Source organism: Monopterus albus, unplaced genomic scaffold (assembly GCF_001952655.1).
Source record: "Monopterus albus unplaced genomic scaffold, M_albus_1.0 scaffold134.1, whole genome shotgun sequence".
In the NCBI taxonomy this organism is placed as follows: Eukaryota; Metazoa; Chordata; class Actinopteri; order Synbranchiformes; family Synbranchidae; genus Monopterus; species Monopterus albus.
This window is the reverse complement of record NW_018128014.1, coordinates 1,690,437-1,712,792: the sequence shown is the minus strand read 5'-3', so window position 1 is coordinate 1,712,792 and position 22,356 is coordinate 1,690,437. Positions and strand designations below refer to the sequence as shown.

Here is a 22,356-nt window from a genome sequence, read left to right as displayed (position 1 = left end):
GAGGCATAGCCCAGCTACAACAATTAAAAAGGCAACAAATAATACAATTTTTTCAATATTTTGTCCTGTACTTTAACCCTTTAAATTGACACAAACTATGTGGATGACTGAATGACAGCTGTGTGCAGAATTCCACATGAGCTAGCACACTATTTTAAAGCCAAACAGTGAAGTGTGATGATGGTGGTATATTTTTGGGAACCATGTTGATCAGATTTGCTAGGAAAATGAATTCTGAATCTGGCTTTGTGTGCCTTCTGTGCACATTGTCTGCAGCCAGCAGGAGAGCTGTATCTGGAATGACTTGGGCACCCACTTCACTGAAGTCAGTACAACACGCACAATAGCTACAATGCATAGCTATATAACAGCCAGAGAATACATATAAAAACGTTTTACAGCTCTGCTGTGCACTATGAAAAACCTTGTTCCCTCATAATGTTCTAATTTTCCAAGATGATGTTTAATGCTTATTCTGAGTCTTTTCAAAAACTTCTCTTCGCTCTCTGTGTTTTGACTAGGAGAACCAATGAAAATCTAAAGAAAAATGAAAATTCCCTTTATGAGATACTTGATTTTATCAGTGTTATGTGATGCACTAAGTCTTATTTGTTAACTTCCTGTTTGCGTAAGCCCGGAAGTAACAGAAGACACTCTCCCACAAGAAGGATGTCACTGAGAGGTAAAAGACGAAGAAGTCCAGAAACCTACATTCAGACACCACGATGAGAATTTTAAATAACATGAGATGTTTTCAAAGTATCACATTTAATCAATCTGCTCATGAGTTTGGATTCACTCAGGAGTTCATTGCTCTTGTTATCTCTCATAGAGGTCATGCACATGAGCTTCCATGTAATCCAAGCCTCCAATATTAAAAATATACTGTACACTTTTCAGGCTGTAATAGAAACTTTACTCTTGGCATACGAAGTACAACTGAGGGCCCAAAAATGGCATTAATCAATGGGAGAGGAATGGGATATATCATATAATATCAATATCAAGACAGGCTCACAGTCCAGTGAATACAACCACAGATATTTCAGTGAGTATAATCTCTAAAATGGATCAACATTTCAAGTAGCCAAAAATAAAAAATTGCAAATGCTAGGGCATTAAGTAATGCGTCAAAATGTGGCTGCCAGCCTCAAATCATTGTTCTGTTTCAAAGCATGGATGCTGGGATGCTGGGAGCACTAGCACAGGAAAGGGGTGCCCCCTTCCCAGAAAAAAATAATGGTGGCTGTAGGTAGCAGCATCATATAATCACCATTAAAACATTTAGAAAGTTAAGAACAAATAAACTGAAACAAAAGCACATTGTGTTAAAATCATGGGAATTGCTGGACACAAAGCTGTACTGGAGCACAGGCCCCCAGTTACTCAAATCACACATTTTGGTTTTCTCGAACATCTGCTGCATGAATGAAATGTGCTCTACACTGTGCTGTGCGACCTTCCCTTGCTTAGCCCACTGTTCCACTGCCGTACTGCTGCTACTGAAACAGCTACTGGTAAAGGTAGAAATCTAGAGGTATTAATCTTTATGAAAATACATATTTCAACATACATTAAGAACATTCTCAATATGTTTTTGTGATGTAAAGGTGATGCCTTGTATTGCACACTTTGCATTCTTCTGCATTTCACAATAATGACTACTTTGGTTGTCAAGCAGCCCAAGTTAGATTAGTCAAATTTAACCCTTGACAGGAAAAGTCTGCGATGCCTTGAAGCTTCACATGGTTACTGTAACTCAGTATTAACATTTGACTGAAACCATAACCTTTCTCTAATGTTTACCAAAGTGCTTTTGTTTCTTACACCTGCATGGCACAGGATGTGAAAGCTCAGGTGTCACAGTCCACCATTAGGGTTGGATATTGATATTGATCCCTCAATTCAATTCATTTTGATTCAATACATGATGATTAATTTACATCAGATATCGTAAATACCAGTGCTGCATAAAATGCAACAGAATGTTGGGAACTTAAAAACTTTTCTGCATTCATCAGGTGAGCAACACTGTCATTTCCCCTTAAAATGTATATCTTTATCCAGCCCTACCCAAGATCTACTTTGACCACCGTCGAAATGCTCAAGCATAGTACATAAATGCAGTGTTTCATTCATTCCTTCATTCAAACAAAAAAGAAAAAGAAAAAAAAAATCCTCTGAACATATTTCAGCCAGTCACCAGTTGCAATTGGGAAAACTACTGAGTAAAATATAAATGTATGTTTAAGAAACAGAGCTGCTAACACTAATATTTCTGACTATAATTAAATTTAATAATACAGTATCAGACAAATGTAGGCCCCAAAACATGTAGTATGCAAAGGAAATTCCAGTTTCAGACCAATAACAGAAAAACTGCCACCTGGCTTCTTAGAGGTAGATCAACACGAGCACTGATCAGTGTCTGCCCTAATGCTGGAATTCTTTGAGTGTAATCACACCCAATCAAGAGTTTAAAAAAAGGGAGCCAAACTTCTCTGCTTGGTAATTTGTATTTAAACATACAGTATATGTGGGTTGAGCCCCTGCAGTGGCCTGGCTTCCTGTCCAGAGGGATGTAGGGCTAAGCTGCTTCACATCTCAAGAACAGGAGATAATCTCCTTAGCAATGGGCCCTGTCAGCTTAAACATGGCTTACTTTTAAGACTAAACTGACTAACCAACACATGAGTGTATCATTGTTCAGTTTCAGTGCACTCTCATCGAATGAAAACAACTCAGTAAAATCAAATGGAAAGATTACTATTCCTACATATCCTAAAACTAGGCATCAGGGTAGAACAAACTACAGGATGGAATGTAAAAATGTCTCAGAGCAATAATTAATAGTACACAATGCTTTTGAGTATAAAACACCAAAGAATGTATGTAGATGAAAGCAAAAGGAAAGACAGATTTACATCTCATACATACATACAGAATGTTCATCATGTGAATGTGGCCATTATACTGTGCATAACAGGAAAATGGAAACAGTACAGTCTAGGCCATCAAGCGCAGTAGGTGAGAAATTGAAAGTGAAATGCTTACCATCCTCAGGAAGAACAAGCATTTTTAAATGTGTTACACAAGCAAAGCTTATAGGGCGTACTCTCCGATTTCAGTTATCCTAATGTTGTGGAATATTTCAAATGCCTCATTATGTACATTTTATGAAAAAGCGAGAAGCCTCTCTCTATTCTATAATGAGCCCTGAAGCTTATTAGACCAGTGTGCATTGAAATGAAAGGAGCAATGCCTTCTCTTTTCTTCTTCACTTTATGACAGAGACAGGCTTGGGCCCTAATCAGAAAAACACAGAGCCACATCATTACACATGATGAAACTAAAGAGGATAATCCTGTAGCCCGTTCAGGGTATTTCATAATTGAATGGAATTACTATTGCTTTCTAATATATCATAGTGCACGGGCATTCTGTTGAGGAGATGCCATATGTTTCTGTCAAGCTGATGCCTTCAAATGGGCATATGAATCAAAAAGCTTCCCACCGGACCAAATGTGTGAAGCGTCAGCCATGCAGAGACTCCCCATGGGCCAGACCCATGTCGGCAGTGTCTGGCAGTACAGCTGAGAAGACCAAAACTGATTAACAAAGTCTCCATCCACTGAGTCCAACTTGCAGTGGAAGCCTTATACAAACATTCTTTTTTTGAGAAAAAAAACCCCTGCCAAATGGCTGGAAGAATAAAACATAATGATTTGTACATATTAGGGACACAGCTCTTCTTTTAAGAAAAGTTAAAGGCAAATAGCCAAGTTTATTTGAGCACTCTACCAAACTATATAAACAATTCACCCTCTGAATTCTAATTAGGATTAATGTCAATAATCTGTACAGTCAGTGCACTAAACGAGCAGTGCATAATGCATTGCAAAGCCTCTTATATTTACATTCAAACTTTACATGAACAAGGCTGGAGTGCTGACCTTGATGCTGGAGCCTGAGCGTGGAAACAAAGGGAAAGAATAACCCTGGCTCTGTCCAAAGGTAACAAACCCACCTGGACTCACCAAGTAACAGCTTTAGCTCATTTGTTTAATCCATACAAAGACCAACATGTAAAAATAGCAATTTGCAGTCTTCTCCTCTTTATGCTGCACTGCCATTGTGCAGTTGAAGGCATCACTGCACTTCTTTAAACACTTTGCTATACTATGTACAGCTTTATCAATGATACGGACATCTATTAAAAAAGCTGCAGACAAACAAGGGGATAGCAAGAACAAAAACCATAAAACCTGAAACTAAATACAATAAAAAATATTTGTTACTTTATAGAAAGGAAGAGGAAAAAGATGAAAACAAGAAAACAGAAAAATGGAAGAGTAAGGCAACCTCAGACGTGAAAGACAACAGTACGGCAGGATGGACAGACGAGACATCTGCAACCAGAACATGAAACATGTAACAGTAAACAAGAAGAAGAACAAAAGGCAAACACTCCAGTAAACAGGGGTGGAAGACTGGAAACTAACAAAAACCATACAGTAACTGGTGATAAAAGAGGTCACAAAAAGCTAAACACAACACTTTGAGGAAAAGTGAAAATATACTTCAGGTGAATATTTCCAGCAGCATATTAAGCACGACAGAGAAGAGAGAGTTACCATCAACAGCAGGTGATAAGAAATAGAACAGAAAAAACATGGAATACAGAAAATGGCAGGAGCTTTAAGAAAATAGAAGCTGACTGGACACAGGAAAAAGACTTGCAACAAAGAATACAGATTGGGGAGAGTGCAGACGACAAAGAGAAGAAGCAGAGAGAGAGAGCAGTGTGAACAGAAAGACAAAAGTAATAATATAGTCAGGGAACCTGTAGGGACAGAAATGATGATGGACAAACCCAGAGGTGAGCCATGCTCATACAGCAGTGGATCAGCTGTGCTTCATGGTGTACGCATGATAATGGAATAACTGTACATAAGCAGTTTTTTACAACTAGGGCCAAGACTGAAAGAACTGAAAGAAATATTAGACAAATTGTGGGCTGTGCACAAACCAGTATGCTTTACATAGCATAACAACCTGTGTGTGTGTGTGTGACATATGTTTTTATTTAATATACATGTTGCTATGCCTGTCCCAAACAATCCACACCCACCTCACTCCAAAAACCATGACAAGTCCTGGGTAATATTCATTTAGACCCTGAACTTATCAACTGCTAAAAACACCCCTGGACCTAATTTTTGCAGATTGTCAAACAAAGGCCACATGAGTAAATTCAAAATATAGTTTTTAAATCTTGCATGGATAGATGAGTCATAGATACATATACTGTATGTGTGGGGATGTTTTGCTGCTGCAGGGCCTGGGCCATAATCAAGGGAAACATGAATTCTGCTCTATACCAGGAAATTCTGAGAGAGAATGTCTGACCATCAGTCTGGGATGTGCAGCAAGACAATGATCCAAAGCAAAAGCAAGTCCACCTCTGGCTCAAAAGAAACCAAATGAAGGATCTGGACTGGCCCAAAGTTCTGACTTAATCCCTTCTGAGATGCTATGGCAGGACCTTAAAATGGCTATTCATGGTTGAAAACCCTCCAGTGTGACTGAATTAAAGCACATCAGTAAAGAGGAGTGGGCCAAAATTGTACCACAGCAATGTGAAAGATTGATCTGCAGCTATAGGATTGTTTGGTGTGTGTGTGTGTGTAGGGGTTGGGTACTTTTTTTACTCATGCGATATGCATGTTGAACAAATTATCTGCTTCAACAAATAAACGTATCAGTTAAAAAACCTGTATTTTGTGTTTACTCAAGTTTCCTTTCTACATCACTGCACCTCCTTGAGCGGTCATTGTGGGATAATACTAAATCCTAAAGTTACTTATGGTTTGTATTGGATTCAGCATACATAGCTTAAAAAGATTATGATTAAGCTTTGCCATATTATATTTACATCTACGCGTTGACAGCAAACGGTTTTCCCTCTGTTACACTGAAAAACACAGGTAACACTTCCTGGTGTTGGTCCACTGACAATCAGCTTGTGACTATGTGGGTTTAAATTGCTTTTACCTGAGATATCCATTTAGACTAATTTGATTTGAATGTAGACCTTTCCAACTGTGAATCAGAAAATGCCTCTATACTGTGGGTGTTGTCATGCTGTTGTCGGAGCTATTCTATTATTAATAGACGAATAAGCAGAACCATACTGTTCAACCATATTGTTCAGCTTGTTGAAATTCAAGATCCAGATATTCAGAAACACACATTTACATTTGTGGAACCATCCTCTAAACTATAGCATGGTACTGTTGGTTGTAATGAGCTGTGGGCACAGACGACACATGGACTCATTTCGCAGGTTGATGGTCTCATGTCTCATTTTTCCAACCTCCCACGGTGGGTGGGGCACTTCTTGTAAATGAAATGATACTGACATCTACATGTAAAATCAGTTAATGATCAATATAAGTGCCACCTGTTCCCTTTTTGAATGTCTCACAACTAATAGCTGATGATGAGGTTTGTCCTGGTGGTGCCTTCCACTGAGATCTGTAATGCATATCCCAAACAGTTTACTATTTGGGTTATTAACATGCTGAAACTACTACTAAAATATTTAAATAGAAGGATTTACTCACAGCATTTTTTAGAAATCTGCTTCAAATTCCCCAGGGGAAACTTAGTGGAGCTCTTTTGGACACAAAGGATGCCTCCCCAGTGCATCTCAGTCTGCAACAGTACATGCAAAGCTGCCTTCACTAAGGGCCTCAGACTTGTGCACTGTCGCAGCTTCTTAATGGCATGTTTCATGAAGGTAGTGGTTGACTCTGCTAAGCCCGATGACACACTTTCCCCTATAACCTAAAGCATCAAATGGTTTTGAGCCCAACAAAGTATCTGAGTTTACCTTTCACCAAAGTGATTCGTCCCTATAAGCTGCCTCACACACCCCTGTCGCTGCTACTGCAGGGGCTGTGCGCACCATGCTTCTCTTCTTGTTGTGGAATTTCATAGAACTACTGGCTTTCTTTTCTTTCTGTACCTTGTACCTTACTGAGTAAACAAATGCCAACAAAACACCATGGAAGCCAACTTCATAAGTACTGTACTTCACATACCGGAGAATATACTGTAAATGTGGTCAGAAACATTTGAAGAGTTTTTTTCTTCTTCTTCTCTTAACAAATTTAAGCAGAGGACCCACTTCAGAGAAATCCTGGCTGAGTGTCAAAAGATGAGAGGAGAAGAGACAGTAGACAAATCACATACCAAGAAGAATTAATGAGCACATTATGTATGTACACATACAGCACATAAATCAAGTAAATTGCCAGGCTGGTATATTTCCTATTACTATGTGTCATTAGATAGTGTGGCTATGAAGAAGATGAAGTGTGGGATAAGTGTGTGCAAAAATACCCATTCCATAAATTCCAAAGACTGAAATGATGCTTGAAAAAATCTGTATCTTTACTTCATCAGCATTTAAGTACTGAAGGGCTTCTGGTGATGTTGCTGTATATCTCACATTGTATGGCTGCATTTTAGAAATAAATATGCAGACAGTGATATGTCGCTATCTTTATCTTTTTGTACATCAGATAAGTGTAGATATACACTACTTTGCTGAGGTGATAAAGTGTTTCATTACAGTTTATGAAAAGTATCCACTCTCATTCTTAATTTCCTTTAGTTTCAATAGTAAATATGTCTGCTGGTTTGCTTCAACCGAATGACATTCCTGGTGATGATGCAAACTTCACAAACTGGTCTCTCTGCAGAGATCATGTAAGTGAAATGAGTTTGTTTCTGTCAGGAGTCGTATGTTTTTGTAAATTAATACTGACGTGTCATCATGACGACCTTTACTTCAAAACCTCACTGAAATGTACGGAAGAGGATTAGGGCCATTGTAAAAAAATATATTTGAGTTCTGGCTTTTTCCTCAGAATTCTGACTCTTTTAAAAGTCAGCTTTCACAAACGAATTCAAAGTGTAAAAGTCAGAAAAACATTCAGAACTCAAATATATGTTTTTATAGCGGCCCCAGTCCTCTTCCGTAGAAACGGCCCAGAGAAGGACAGGGTTTTCCAAGTACGTCCTCTTCTTCTAAGTAAAACATAGGGCTCTCTGACTGTTGATCTAATCATTTGATGCAAATATTCATTTTTATCTTGTGTGATGTAATTTAATGCCAGAACAGGTGTTTTAAAATTATACTGCCAAATAAAGTATTTCAGTTCTTCTCCTGTGGTAAATAGAGAATGACTGGCTTATGCTATTTTGACTTTATATTTTATGTATCAGATATTTGTAAAAAGCTTATGTCTGAATGGAATAGAGTCAACGATCATTACCTCAAAATAATGGTGAAAGCAGTTTAATATTTGAACATGAATTCCAGGAAACTGGGTTGTCCTAAAATGTCGATTCTCAACACAAAGTCTGTGACCCATTTTTCACAAAAATACCAACAACTTGCTTTGCGCTGCTTTATCTGGATGAGCTTCCCATCTGTTTGTTCCTCTGCCCCCACTGGATAGCACAGTGCGCTTTATGCTAGGAACTAAAATACCACACAGCCGGTCAAAGCAAATGTCAGGGTCAGAAAAATATGAAACTGCTGGAGCACTGCCAGCGCTGGTCGTTAAATGCATTTAAAACTTAAGGGATAACCCTAATAATCACTCCAAATGCATGTTTTCAGAGTGTTGAGTTTAGTTATTTGTACAGACATGATCCATGCTTCTGTATGCAGCTCCGACTAAGTGCTTAAAAATGGGAACTGGTGAAGGGCAGACTTGTTGTTGAGCTGGTGTGATGCAGACATGACACACAGAGAATGTGTGCACAGACCAGACACATTACTGACCCTATACTCGGACGTGCGCCTGCAGAGCCACCGAGAACCATTGTATTCAGTGCGCTTGTCCCTGTGCACAGCTGTGTTTTGGGGGGGAGGTTACATCTTCTGTGAGCATTTTCCTTTTCCACTTTGTAAGACTGCTGTTGTGTAAGCTCTGTGTCTAACAGTCAAAACATAAAACATCTTTATCATGGTAGGAACTTAGTTTCCTGATTTATGAGGGCCCTGACTAATTAAAACTTGAAAATGAAAACCTACAGTCATGTTGTTGCATTGAATACAGCTCACGGCAAAGGGAGCCGCTGCAGGTGTTGCTGTTATCTGTGACGACAACTATTAGATGGCTGAGTGAGGCTTACTGTATATGGATGGATGTGTATCACTGACATGCTCCATTAACAGCGCGGCCAATCACTGTATCCCTCAGTGATTAATATTTCTGGAATCTCAAGTTTCTATCATACAATCCAAATTTAAATCAAACTAAGTTTCCTGTCTCATCCAATTAATTTCCCATTCTGCTGCTGTTCATGCTAAAATACAGTAAAGAACACTGTCATAATATAAGACATCATTTATATTATGTGTTCATTGGAGAGGCTATAACTGTATATGAAGGAAATGTCTGTATTGTGCTCACAATTATAGTGAGTTTAAATGTTTAATAAATGTTGACCTAGCACTCTACATGAAGTGTAAATGGCCAAGGCAACTTTATTTATATAGCACGTCATACACAGAGGAAATTAAAGTGCTTTACAGAGGCAAAGAAAAACAGTAACAGCATTAACAACAGCATTAAAACCAGAATAAAATCAGGCATGACACAACATTGTTAAAATGAGATAAATACATAAAATGAAAATAAAAACAAATAGACTGTTAAATGTAGAAACCACTCAATCAATGGCACAGAAAAACAGGAGATAGGGACATGCATGCATATTGTTGTGGGTATGCAGAAACAGAAACTGTGGCCGTCCAGTTTGGATTTGTTTTCATACACTTTGTACATGCAGTTAAGTGGAAAATGTTTGCATATTTTTATCATGCCCTCTTCAATGCTGATCACGATTGTTTAGTGTTGTGATGCAGAATAACAACTATAAATGCAATAAAGAGTGAAATAAATTTAATTCATGAGCATTTATTCAATTTCTGGTGCTACACACCCCCTTGGGATGAAACAGAATCTCAGGACCAGTTGATGTAAACACCGACAAGCTTCTGTTTTAAAGAAATAACTGCTGAAGATACACAAATGCTGCTAACAGCTTCTAGGTAATATTACAGTCTGTGCCCAGGGCCAAATTGCTTAAGAACTAATTATATTTGTCTCCACTGATTGAGATTGACTGTGAGATCAAGATCAAGATTTGCACCAGGAGCAGCTAATGTTGAAGGGGAAGGTTTATTTTTACAGTATGTACAGTGTAACTAACCATGGTGCTAAAAATAAAGCTGATGGTCCTGAAGAATATAGCATATGGGATATATTTAATATTATTATTTAAAATGTCCACAACTTTGTCATTCTATCAGTTGTGTAATTGCCAGTTTGTAACTCTGATTAATTACATCTGTTTCTTTGTCAGTCATATAAATCCCATCAAAACCTTCAAGTCACACTAAAAAAGCAGGATTCATTTTCCAAGCACCACTAGCAGTTCTGCTGAATGAGCAAAGACCAAAAACGTTAACTGATGTTCTGATGTATACCGACTGAGGGACTAAATTAGCCATATTGATAACTTTGCCTAACAAATCACATTTGTGTCTACTGAGTTAATGATCCAGCTTCTACCAGCAACGTAGTGTTAAAATCTGATTTGCTTAGGCCAAATTACCTTACAACAGTAGTTACAGAAGATAATGACTTTCCTTGTGTGCTAAAAAGGCATCACATTAAATGCAACAATTATATTGCACGGAGCTCAGTAACTATTCAGTGCTGACTGCCCAATTCATGCATTTATTACTGTTCTTGGGCATGAATTCCTACAGAAGCATAAAATATGTTTTCTTAGTGTCCAGAAGGTCAACCCATATCCAAGTGCACCAGCTGTTTCCACTTCTTTAGGCACATTGCACTATGTGTATAAAGGTTAGATAAAGTGGCATACTGATCTGAGGAGCGAGGCCATTCACTGTCTTCCTCTCAGCAGCACACAATATTGGATCTATCTGTATGTCTTAAAAAAATATGTGCCAGCAGTGTGCATGATGAAAATGGCTCATCATGTGGACAGCAGAAACCAGACCAATATATCTAAGCAAAAAAATAATATTGTTTTCTGGAAGGTTCAGGGGCAGTGCACAATAATTCCACACAACAAATCCACAGCTAGACATACAGTATCTCCACAGAACTGAGTCATGTTATTGAACGATACATTTATAGGCTTCAAAAATAACATATACGTAACATATAACATAAAACAGGCCTTTAATTTCTTGGATTTGACTGTTTCCACACAGCAATGATGCATTTTCTGCAAAAAAAAAACGGCAATGCGGAGTCAAATAATTACAGATACTGTTTGCACTTGTCATATCCAAGAGCCCCGGGTATCAGAGTAAACAGGAAGGGGCACTGGCGGAGCGTCAGGGGGTACAAGCAGTGTGGCGGCACCCAGGCCTGCACCATCTGGGGGTTCAAGTGGGCCCTCAGGACAATGGGAATGTTAGAATAATGTAAATTAATTACATACAGCAATGCTAAGTCAGTTGAGGGACTGATTATGTGCTACCATTAAGGTTATTGTAGTTTTACCTCCTCATAGGTTATAACTGCACCACCCATGGAGCATGCCAAGTTACCTTAATCCCAGCATTCACTACTGTAGAACTTTAGCTTTGGGGAAAACACTTATTGTCTTCATTCAAAATGTCACATATACACAAAGGCAAGAGTGGCATGCAACGAGAAAGGAGAAGGGAAATTTGGAATATAAAGTTTCAAATCTGAAGAAACTGGATTGTTTTTCGGTTTGCTCTGCAATGTTGTCAGCAAATGCAAGCAAAAATGAGCTAACATTAGCTAAAAACAAAAGAAGATGCCCTGGCTAGCGGCACAGTGGTCCCTCCTTAATTACCATGGAACTGTAGCCTGGACTTTTCCACATATCATGGAGAACTTTGCATAGAGCAGGGGAAGCAGAATGTCATCTAAATAGGTGAGTTGCAGGTTCAAGTGATGTACCAGCAGTGTGTGCTTACATTTGGTGGTGTTCACAAATGTACAGACTCGCTGAGGTGAAATGTAATTGTTGATGCACTTGTGATGATATTTGTTTTACTTATACAGCTACGTGTATGCGTAATGGAACAGGACGGTGCTTCATATGCTGTTGAATTCTGAATTGTAAAAGCTGGTTTATGTCTCTTCATGTCCATGGCAGTGTCTCTTTATTGTTGGTTACTTTTGTGTGTGTGTGTCTGCTATTTTCTGAGATGAAGGCTATACCAAAAAACGTAATTGACTGCAAGTTACAGTGTAGCAGCACAGCTTTGTGTGGTTACATTGGCCAGTGGTCAAAATACACATATTCTTTGTTTTGAATCAGCTAATAATAGCTGCTGGACTGCACTTGTTTTGGTGTTCATTATATTGCTTATACATATACATGTGTAATATACCACTGCTATGTTACTTTTTGTTGTTGACTGTTTAATTATTGATTTATGTCCATGTTGCATCTGCCACAGTGTCCATAGCCTTTTCGTTGATTGATTTTCATTTTTACTGGTGTGAATACGTGCTATTTTCTAACTGATCATAGTGAGGCTATATGTAGGAAAATAGTTGGTAGTCTATTGTTTGCCCAAGCAACTGGTTGGTATTGTCTGCACCCAGGCCTAGGGCTATGTTGTTCCGCCACTTGGAGCGGCACAATAACTGCTTTAATATGTGTCCATTTGGTTTGGTAGTTTGGTTCAGACTGTACTCAACCTACAAAGTTTCCTTGTATCCATTTGTAATTAGTATGTTATGGGCACTGAGTTTATGTCAAAGAGTTTACACACTGGATATTTAGTCATTTGTCTGGGTTTAGACAAATAACCCAGGAGGAGCGCCTTGTGAAACAAATAATGTTGGGCCATGCTGTGGGCAAGGTACTTCCATAGCCTTAGGATAGACTACGCTGGAACTGTAACATTTTGAAGCATGCATGCCTGGAGGAGAAGTCACAAGAGGCCCAGCCATCTCTGGCATAGCCTGAAACTGTTTTGAAAGACAGATGTCCTAGAATGCACAATACACTGGATAATAGAACAAAAATAAATCTGTCAATAATTTTTTTGTCATTTTCTTTACTAGTATATAGGGTCACCGTGAGCTGGAGTGTATCCCAGCATGCAGTCAAAAGGCACAGCAACTAGCATCGCTACAAAGTGATGGAAGTTGACCAAACATCACAGAAGTGGTTGACAAAAGGCTGTCTTAAATTGAATCAACTGCTTTCATGCAGGCAAACAAAGCTGGGATAAATCTAAATTACCACCCAAGGCAAAGTAGTGGGTCCTTCTCTAGTGGCCTGCTCTGTTTCTCATCATGACAAGCATTACAGACCGATGAATGAGATAGAAAATGGGAGCAGACTGCAGGGGTAAACACCATGCATGCTTGCTGTGCAGTGAAAAGAGGGAGGACAACTCTAGTTAAACCACATGAGACAGCAAGCAAGGGGCAAAAATATAATGACAACCAAAATATAGTTTGTGTGCTGGCTAAAGATGGGTCTGATGTTAATCCTAGCAATGGCAGCAACATAAGGAAGGTTTATCTCTGTGTGATACACAAGCAGAATGACCCCTTGTCTCAACACAAACACTTGCAGTTACACTTCAAGTCTCTGCTGTTGCTCTGGTGTTTCGGTGATAGTCAATAAGAGTAAAACAGCAGAGCTCTTTGCTCATGAACTCCATTATAACTACCACATGATGCTGATTCAGAGTCCTTCTCTGTCACCTCTGGTCCTTGGAATTCATACACTATGCATTACAAAGCAGTCCAAGATATTATTCTTTTTTGTAGTGTGGCCTAAATGAAGTCAGTCCACTCCCTGTGCACAGTGGCCATGGAAGTAGATGCTCTATATTCCTGAGGGGATCATCTGACAAGGTCACTGAGCTGATTGATGCTAGCCTCCAGAGTCCTCTGGGTACAGGTTCAACACCAATGTCCATTTCTGAGGTGCTAGAGAGGAGAGCGCCTGTGGGGACAAAAGGAACCACTAACATTCCCCATAGACTTCCTGATGTGTCTTTGCCATAAAGGTGACAGTATGTGTTGGATTTGTTTATTTGGAACTTCAGGGTGTGACATAAATCTGATCCCACAACACAAGCTTTCATAAAGTTTAACAAGTGGCAACAATATTATGTTGTATGTTAATACTGAATTCATCATCTGTGTACTGGTTCAACCCAGTATTACAACACTTTTGGACCTAAACTAGCCCCAGCATGCCAGTTTATTTCACCGCATGTCTGCTCCTCTACCCAGTTAAACAGCAGGGCTGCCTACATAAATATCATTAAGTCTGCTTCACTGCTGCCATGGCAACTATCATTATGCATCACACTCATATACAGAAGCCATACAGAAATACAGCACAGAAGACTATGAAAGAATTATTATACTAGACCTCTCTCCCTTCACCTGTCCTCCCCTCTCCACTGTGCAGTGTCAGAAAAACAAGTTAGTAACAAGAATTCATGTAGACTTCAGAGACAAAGTCTTCACTTGTGCTGTAGAAAAGTCACTGCTATATCTCATCAAATGAGAGCATCGATGTTTTTCCTGCCCGGGGACACTCAAGCTCAGATTTTAATCGAAAACATGAGAGAGCTGAGATATAGATTTTACTGCTGCCTTTCCCATTTATATCATTAACAACTAAAATATATTCCCAAACATGCATTCAATGTAAATGTTATTTATTTTGATATGTTATGCTTCAACAAAGGATAAATACTGACTACTACTGTAAAACATGTGCTGTACAGTATATAGGGATTGTAAGTGATTAATCAGTTGTCAGGAAAATGCTGTTAACTTTTCCAATCAAACCTATGAACAGGCAATGTAGAAGCAGAAAAAAGAAAACTCTTCAGGCCTTCTTAGGTGGAGCAAGAAATGTCATAAAACACAAAGTGGTTCCGACCTAACCAGGTCTTCATCAGGGCAGAAACATAACTAATTGTATCCACCTGGAACTGTTTATGGGTAGCACCCTGGAAATAGTAAAAACACAATCTCTGCTATATAGACACCAAATTAACATGAAGGAACATGCAGTATAAACAATCATGGCTGCATCCATGAGACAAATCAGTGTCCCTCACAAAATGCCCTCCATAGAAAATGGAACATCACTGTGTCCACCTTTGTGGTACTGATAGCTACAGTAGCTAATTCGAATTAAATAGCCTTTTCCTTTATACTGCAGGATTCACTGCTACTGTGAAAACCCACCAAGCTGATGTCTGTCTGACTGAGCTGGCTGTGCCAGGGAGCTGCATGTCAGCCCGCTGAGATCAATGCAGCAGTTAGCAAATATATTCTCATTATCTTAAATAAAACCAGTCGATTGTGTTTTTTAAATAATTAACCAACTATTGATTGTTATCATCTCTAATAAACATCCTGAAACATTCATTGCTAATTGACATGGCAAGGAGTTGGCTTGTGGTTTGCAACCCTTGTAGCACTGACAGACACAAATGTTCTCACATGCACGCTGATTGTAGGAACAGGAGCGTTGTTCCTTTAGTGTGAACAAGACAGAGCAGAACCAGCGTTGTGCTGCTGTATCAAAGGCCAGCTTTGCCTATTCTGCAGATCTCTTGGCTGCTTTTAGGTTCAAGTGAGAGGCTTGAGGCTTACAGATGGCTGGCTTATTCAAGGTCAGAAAAAAGGACAGATACAGTATAATCCATGGGAAAGTATAATTGGAGACGTGCTTCCTTGTCTGTATGAGAATATGGCTGTCTATTGTTTGACTAAGACTATGATCTGGTGTGTCTCACTATCAGTTGAAAGTTAATGAGGTATCATCATGAATTACCCAGCATAAAAAGACTCAGTACTAATTATGATTTTATGAAAGGGAATCTCATGAAGTTGAACCATGTTTGTGAGGTTCATGTCAGTTATTTTTTAGATGTACTAGATGCAGTAGTTTTGAAAGGAAATGGAAAAAAATTGAATTTGTTCTCAAGAAAATTCAAAAATTCATTTGTTCTACTGATGTTACAGTTTCAGACGGTTCAGTCCACTCAGGGAACGCCTGCAGCCTTTTGTTGATGTGGCGCGTTAGCTTTGTGATTCTGCATGGGGTTTCAGACAGAACTACTACATCAAAATTTTAATTCTATTTCAATTTAGTGCAGCCACATGATCTCAACCTCCAATGTGGCAGTGGTATTAATTGTTTCTGGAAAATCATCCTGAAACACATCTCATCATAAAAGACAACAAAAGTCTCAGTGATGACCATTAATGTAGTAGAACTTTGCAATGAAACTGAGCCAGGACATTTTTCAGCATGCTGTGGCCTAAATCAATATCTATCAGCAATGTGAAATTAAATCAGAATTGGTTTCATCACCAGGTGTAGAGCTCTCTGAATTCCATCTAGTCCCATCACGCTAAAACAGAAGAGGGAAGATTTCTTATTTGATTTGGCTGAAGAGTCATACTGGTGAGATCCATACAAGAGCAGCTTGACTTTCCAATTCTTCATTTGGAAAAATGAACATCCAAATTGCAAAGAAGACAACACACAGTGTGTACTGATCTGTTTGATTTATACCCTGAATGCAATCGCTGATCGGGCTGAGAGGGTCAGGGTCTTACCTTGAACAATGAGATGCACTTTTGTAGATTTTGGTTTCTTGTTTGTGAGGATGGAGCAGACATAGGGCCCCTCATCATGGACATCGACATTCTGGATCTTGATGCTGTACTCTGTGGCTGCCGTGTTTTCCATCAGGATGACGCGAGGATCCAGAGACCACTTCTCATTTCCTGCAAATAAAATGGTGGTGCGATTCAGCCAAGCCACTCGTGATACTTTGCTGTCCACGTTGCATCTGGCAGAAGGAAAGAAAAGCACACAACAAAAACACCAGTTAAAATATATTCAGAAACTGAGGCATTTTGGCATCCAGCTGTGTCAGATGAGGTGCTGTGACAGGTAAGGTGTGCTCTGGAAGGCACAATTTTGATTGTGATGGTGGGATTTTGATGAGAAAGCACTTTAAGTCAGTGCCAAATTATATTCTTTATCATAATTAAGAATTAGAAACTGTTATGATGAGGTCCACAGCTGTGGTTCATGTCAAAGTAAGAAAGTTCTGTTTACTTGTTTTTATACTTGAAGAACTTAGGAAAAGCACTCTTCACTGTTCAGTGCTTGGATATCATACAGACAACTCTATATTCTGTAAAATTTCATTAAATTAGTCTAATTAGATAACTTAGGTCAACTTAGTCTATTTATTGCTTGAGTCTCATGATTTCAGGCTTGTAAGTAACTTAATATGAGAATTATGTAGTAATTTGTTATGTCTTGTAATACATGTCTTAGCATGTTTTAACAGTTTAACTAGGGTAAATAAACAGAAGTTAAAATTCAAAGTTGTTACACTGTAAAAATATTAATAGACCACTTAGCGTTACTCCAGTTTGAAGTTAACTGAAATTAAAACTCTGTCTCCTAGAAGTTATGTTCATATGCAGTATTACTTAAATGGTTTTCTAATTACAGTACATGGTGGCAATATAATTACTGCCTGGGTTATACGTCCTCATCCACAGTCCCATTTGTTCATCATATTATGTAAAAAATACAATGCTGTCACATTACAGAGTGGCGGTTTCTTCTCACATGGTCTTTGGCTGAATGCAGCCATTACGGAATTTATTTTTAAAGTCTGCAGCTGGTGATGGCCACTTTAACCAGCTTCACTTTCAGTGCTGACCTAAGAAGCCTGAATGACTAAATGTTTTCCACATTGTACGGAGGTAGATGTGTTAGCATCAAATCTAAAATGCTCTTCCAACCGGGAAGCAGGATCAGAACGGAACCCGGGAGCTATCGAGTCCTACATGTTAGTACATGACTGTAGCTTTGTTATGAAGAAGAAGAAGAAGTGGATAACGATGTAGGAGTGCTTTGAGCATTTTGAATATTTTGAGCACTTTTTTGTTGTTGTGACAAAAAATATTTTTAAAAGGAAGCTTATAGATATTGCTCAAATAATAACACAAATATATTTAATAGGTCATTTAGTAAGTACTAAATACTACAGTAAGTACTTAATACTAAAACCCCCACCCAAACTGAAGATGGTAAAAACACTCTGGTGGGGGCGGGGTGGGGTCTGTTATTAATATCTGGTAAGTCACCTACTTAATGCCTTTCACGCCCCGCACACAGTATTAATCTTCTTTTAAGAGCATGGCATAACATTCCCCTCCTTCCAGATGAGACCCCCACCCACAAAAACATGCTGTAATTTGAACCCTGCAGTATTACAATATATGTATACCACAATAAGATATACTGTTACATACTGTTTTGGTACAAGTGAAATCACAGAGCTACTGCACACCTCTTTTGCCACATTAATACTACAGCTCTGATTTATCCAGCCAGGTTAAAACAATAGCACTGGCAATAGACGTACTGGTTCAAATTCATGTCTTTTTCTGCAGGGAACCTACTGAATCTCAATTTAATGAAAAACAAAATCAGATTTTAGCACAGCAGTTGAACAGAAAAACAAACGTAGGCCACTTTTTTTTATTCATGTTGTTAAATGAATGGACATTATAAATTTAGAATGAGTTTGCACAAACAGTCTTTTTCAATCCAAAATACCCTGAAGTTTAAGGAAGCTTATAGATGTGGGAAGATGAATTCAGTGCACAAAGACCCAGTGTCTGGCTGATTAGTGTGCGGGTTTCAACACAAGTTATCACACACAGTCCACAGAGCGCATCAACCAGGGAGTTGCACACACCCAGCAGTGTTCGCTAACCCCCGAGTCATACACATAGCATTTGCAGTAAATAGAGCAAAACAAGACGCTTCAGGTTCATAGAGTAACATGCGCTGGCAAAAACTAATGTATGACGACTGTGTCTAGTGCTGAGTCCAGGGAAATTAAGGTGTGAAGGGAAATGGAAGAATTTAGATTATAAACATAAGGAGAGCTATCAGCAACCAGACTGACTGTAAAAGAAGATAAAAGGAGCTTGTATGTGATGTGAGAAGGCCAGGTGAATCAAACAGGAGATGATATGAATCAGACGAATATGGATCCAACACAAATCCAAATACAGAGGCATGCTAAAGACTGTGGCTGTATTAAAGTAAGGTAACTAAATGTATTACAGTACCGGGGAACCTTCAGTGGCTTATGAAAAACTTTCACTTTGGGCAGAGTTTATTTTGCTGTATATTCAGTTTTACATGAATAAGACTGCCCACTCTTGGCTGTGTGCCTCAAGTCATTGTCATACCCCAGTGTCAAGCTGGGTGCTTCATGAAGGACCTCTCTGTATTTGGCATCGCTGATTCCTCATTCTGCATTCATACGTTCTTTAGTTCTGACCACCCTCCATGTCCCTGCTGCTGAGAACCCCTGACAAAAGCACAGTGCTTCCACCACCATGCTTCAATGGCATCATTCAGGTGAAGATGAATGCCTGGTGTTCACCAGATGTAGTGTTTGGAGTTCTGCCCACAGAGTTCAAGTTTTGTTTCATCAGATCTCCTGCTCTCAGTGTCATTTAAATGCTGTTTGACAAACTCCAATTAGATGTCATATATCTTTTACTCTAAGGACTCCATGTTCCTGACAGCCCAATTCCTGCAAAGCTTTGAACACAGTTGTGTAGTTTTCCTCAAGGGCATGTCTGTTTTTTCTTTATTTATTTAATTTTTATTTATTTATTGCACATTGGCTTACGCAATGGGGGAGAGATGTATTTGAGGCTTAGTGCAATTTTGTTGTTCATTTTGACCTGAAATAATGACAGCGATAACACCTGCTCAGACCACCTCTTATTGAATAAACTAGTCTTCAGTATGTGGCTATATAATATGGTCAAACAGTCCTGGTGTATGTAAGGACACACCATCTGTCCTTACAGCACACAGCCAGAACTGATCAGCAGTCGGTGTTTGAGAATTGCAGAGCTGACTCCATAGGCACACAAAATAACATGTGAAAACATGATAAGCAACAAACGGCGTGCAGACGTTTCCATTAATCCTGTTATGCAGCAGGTAGAGTCAGTCTGACCACACTGTGCGCGACCATCACTGTTACTGTTATGATCGCTCGGACACGGAGGTGAGCGAGGAAGAATAGAGGGACCCAGGTAGCTGACTTCGGTGCAAGTAGTGCTAAATTTATTTACAGTGACAATCACAGACAGGTAAATAGACAGGTGAAGGGAGATGGAGTGTAACTAGGCGTCAAGCAGCAGCAGAGGAAAACAGTCAGTTGTGCGATGAATGATGGTAGACCGGGCTGTGGACACTGGGGGTCACTCCTGAACTGGTCGTGGTTGAAGCGGTGCTGGCTGAGAAGACAGAAGTATGTACAGACAGTTAATGACGACTGTGCATTGACCTGTATGGTGGAGACTGACAGAGTTGAGTAGTTCCAGGGTCCGGAGGAGAGGCCCGTGGAGGAGGAAAGTGTAGCAGGGACGAAAGCAAGAGGCTATGGAAGCGAAGAGAAAACAGGGCTGGCAGGAACAAGGGAAAAACATAAGGAGTAGGATAATACAACTGGTAGAAAAAAAATAACGAGCAAAGGGGGCCTGAGAGTCGAGAAAGAACTGGCAAGGGAGTGAACGATGAGCAGGGTATAAGTAGGGAGAAAACTAATCAGGTGCAGCTGGTGATAATCAGGGGAAGTGAAGCAGGTGTGCCAGATAGTGTAATCAGGGTAAAGAAGCCAAAACAGAGTGAGGGAAGTGAGAGAGGCAGGTGCAGCCCGGCAAACCTGACAGCCCAGACGGGCTGACAACGGGTGATGTGAGCATGAACAGAGGGGACAGCAATGTCAGTTTCTGCAGTGGACAGCAGGGGAGGTTGGTACCCTAGGGATGCCTGGAAGGGAGAGATACTGGTGGTGGAGCTAGAAAGGGTATTGTGGGCATATTCCACCCAGGGCAACAACTGGCTCCAGTCCTCAGGTGAGGAACTGGTGACACAACAGAGCGCATTCTCCAGCTCCTGGTTTTAGTCATTCAGCTTGGCCGTTGGTTTGGGGGTGGTAGCTGGAAGAGAGACAGGGACGTGCTCCAAGGGCAGTGCAAAAGGCAGACCAAACATGTGAGGTGAATTGTGGACCGCGATCACAAACGATAGTGATGGGGGTGCCGTGAATACAAAAAACGTGCTGAACCAGGAGCTGGGCGGTGTCTAGAGCATTGCAGAGTTGTGGAAGGGCGAAGAAATTGGCGGCTTTGGAGAAATGGTCAACGATGGTGAGAATGGCAGTGTTGCCCTGTGAGGGAGGCAGGCCAGTGACAAAATCTAGGGCGATATGAGACCAGGGCTGACTAGGCGTGGTCAGCAGCTGAAGAAGACCTGCAGGGGACTGATGTAGTGGCTTGGCTAGTGCATAGGGAGCACTGGCAGCTACATACGCCCTGGCATCTCTCTCTAGGGTGGGCCACCAGAAGTTCGGTCCACCCCCTGGATCGGGTTCCTGTTGCTGCACCTCCCGTATGGTCTCCTCGATCTCCCATGTAATGGAGGCTACCACACAGGAGGCGGGCAGAATGGTTTTGGGTGTGTCATCGGCAGCTGGGGGGTTGTATTGTCGGGAGAGGGCATCTGGTTTCTGGTTACGGGACCCTGGCCGATAAGAGAGGGTAAACCAGAACCAATCAAAGAACATGGCCCACCTCGCTTGTCGGGAGTTCAGTCTCTTAGCTGACTGGAGGTAGGCCAAGTTGTTATGATCGGTCCAGACTAAAAATGGTTGGTCAGCACCTTCGAGGAAGTGCCGCCATTCTTCCAGGGCTAGCTTTACAGCCAGTAGTTCCTTGTTGCCCACATTGTAATTACGTTTGGCCGGAGTCAACCGTCGGGAGAAGTAGGCACAGGGGTGCAAGGCATGGTCTTCCCCGGACCGGTGAGAAAGGACCACTCCCACCCCAGTGTCAGGCGTGTCCACCTCTACCATGAACTGACGTGAGGGGTCAGGTTGGAGGAGTACGGGGGCTGTAGTGAAGCAGTGTTTAAGTTCCTGGAAGGCCTGCTCCGCTGTCCTGGACCATGCAAACTTCACCTTGGTCGAAGTGAGCTGAGAGGGGCTGCAATAGTGCTGTAGTTTTTGATGAAACGGAGGTAGAAGTTTGCAAAGCCCAGGAAGCGTTGCAGGCCCTTTTGACAGGTGGGGGCAGGCCAATCAGTGACAGCAGTGATTTTGGCTGGGGCCACGCAAAGGGTTCCCCGTTCTAT

At 40.4% G+C, this 22,356-nt stretch overlaps 1 protein-coding gene across 3 annotated transcripts in view; it reads right to left on the bottom strand.

Annotated features, from left to right (window-relative positions):
• The window catches only part of opcml (opioid binding protein/cell adhesion molecule-like), a 514,606-nt gene that overhangs the window by 69,801 nt on the left and 422,449 nt on the right, over positions 1-22,356 (bottom strand). For all 3 annotated transcript variants that reach the window (XM_020613418.1, XM_020613419.1, XM_020613417.1), the window contains one exon: positions 16,719-16,954. In XM_020613418.1, the coding sequence (XP_020469074.1) occupies positions 16,719-16,954 (236 nt within the window). The remainder of the gene's footprint in view (positions 1-16,718; positions 16,955-22,356) is intronic.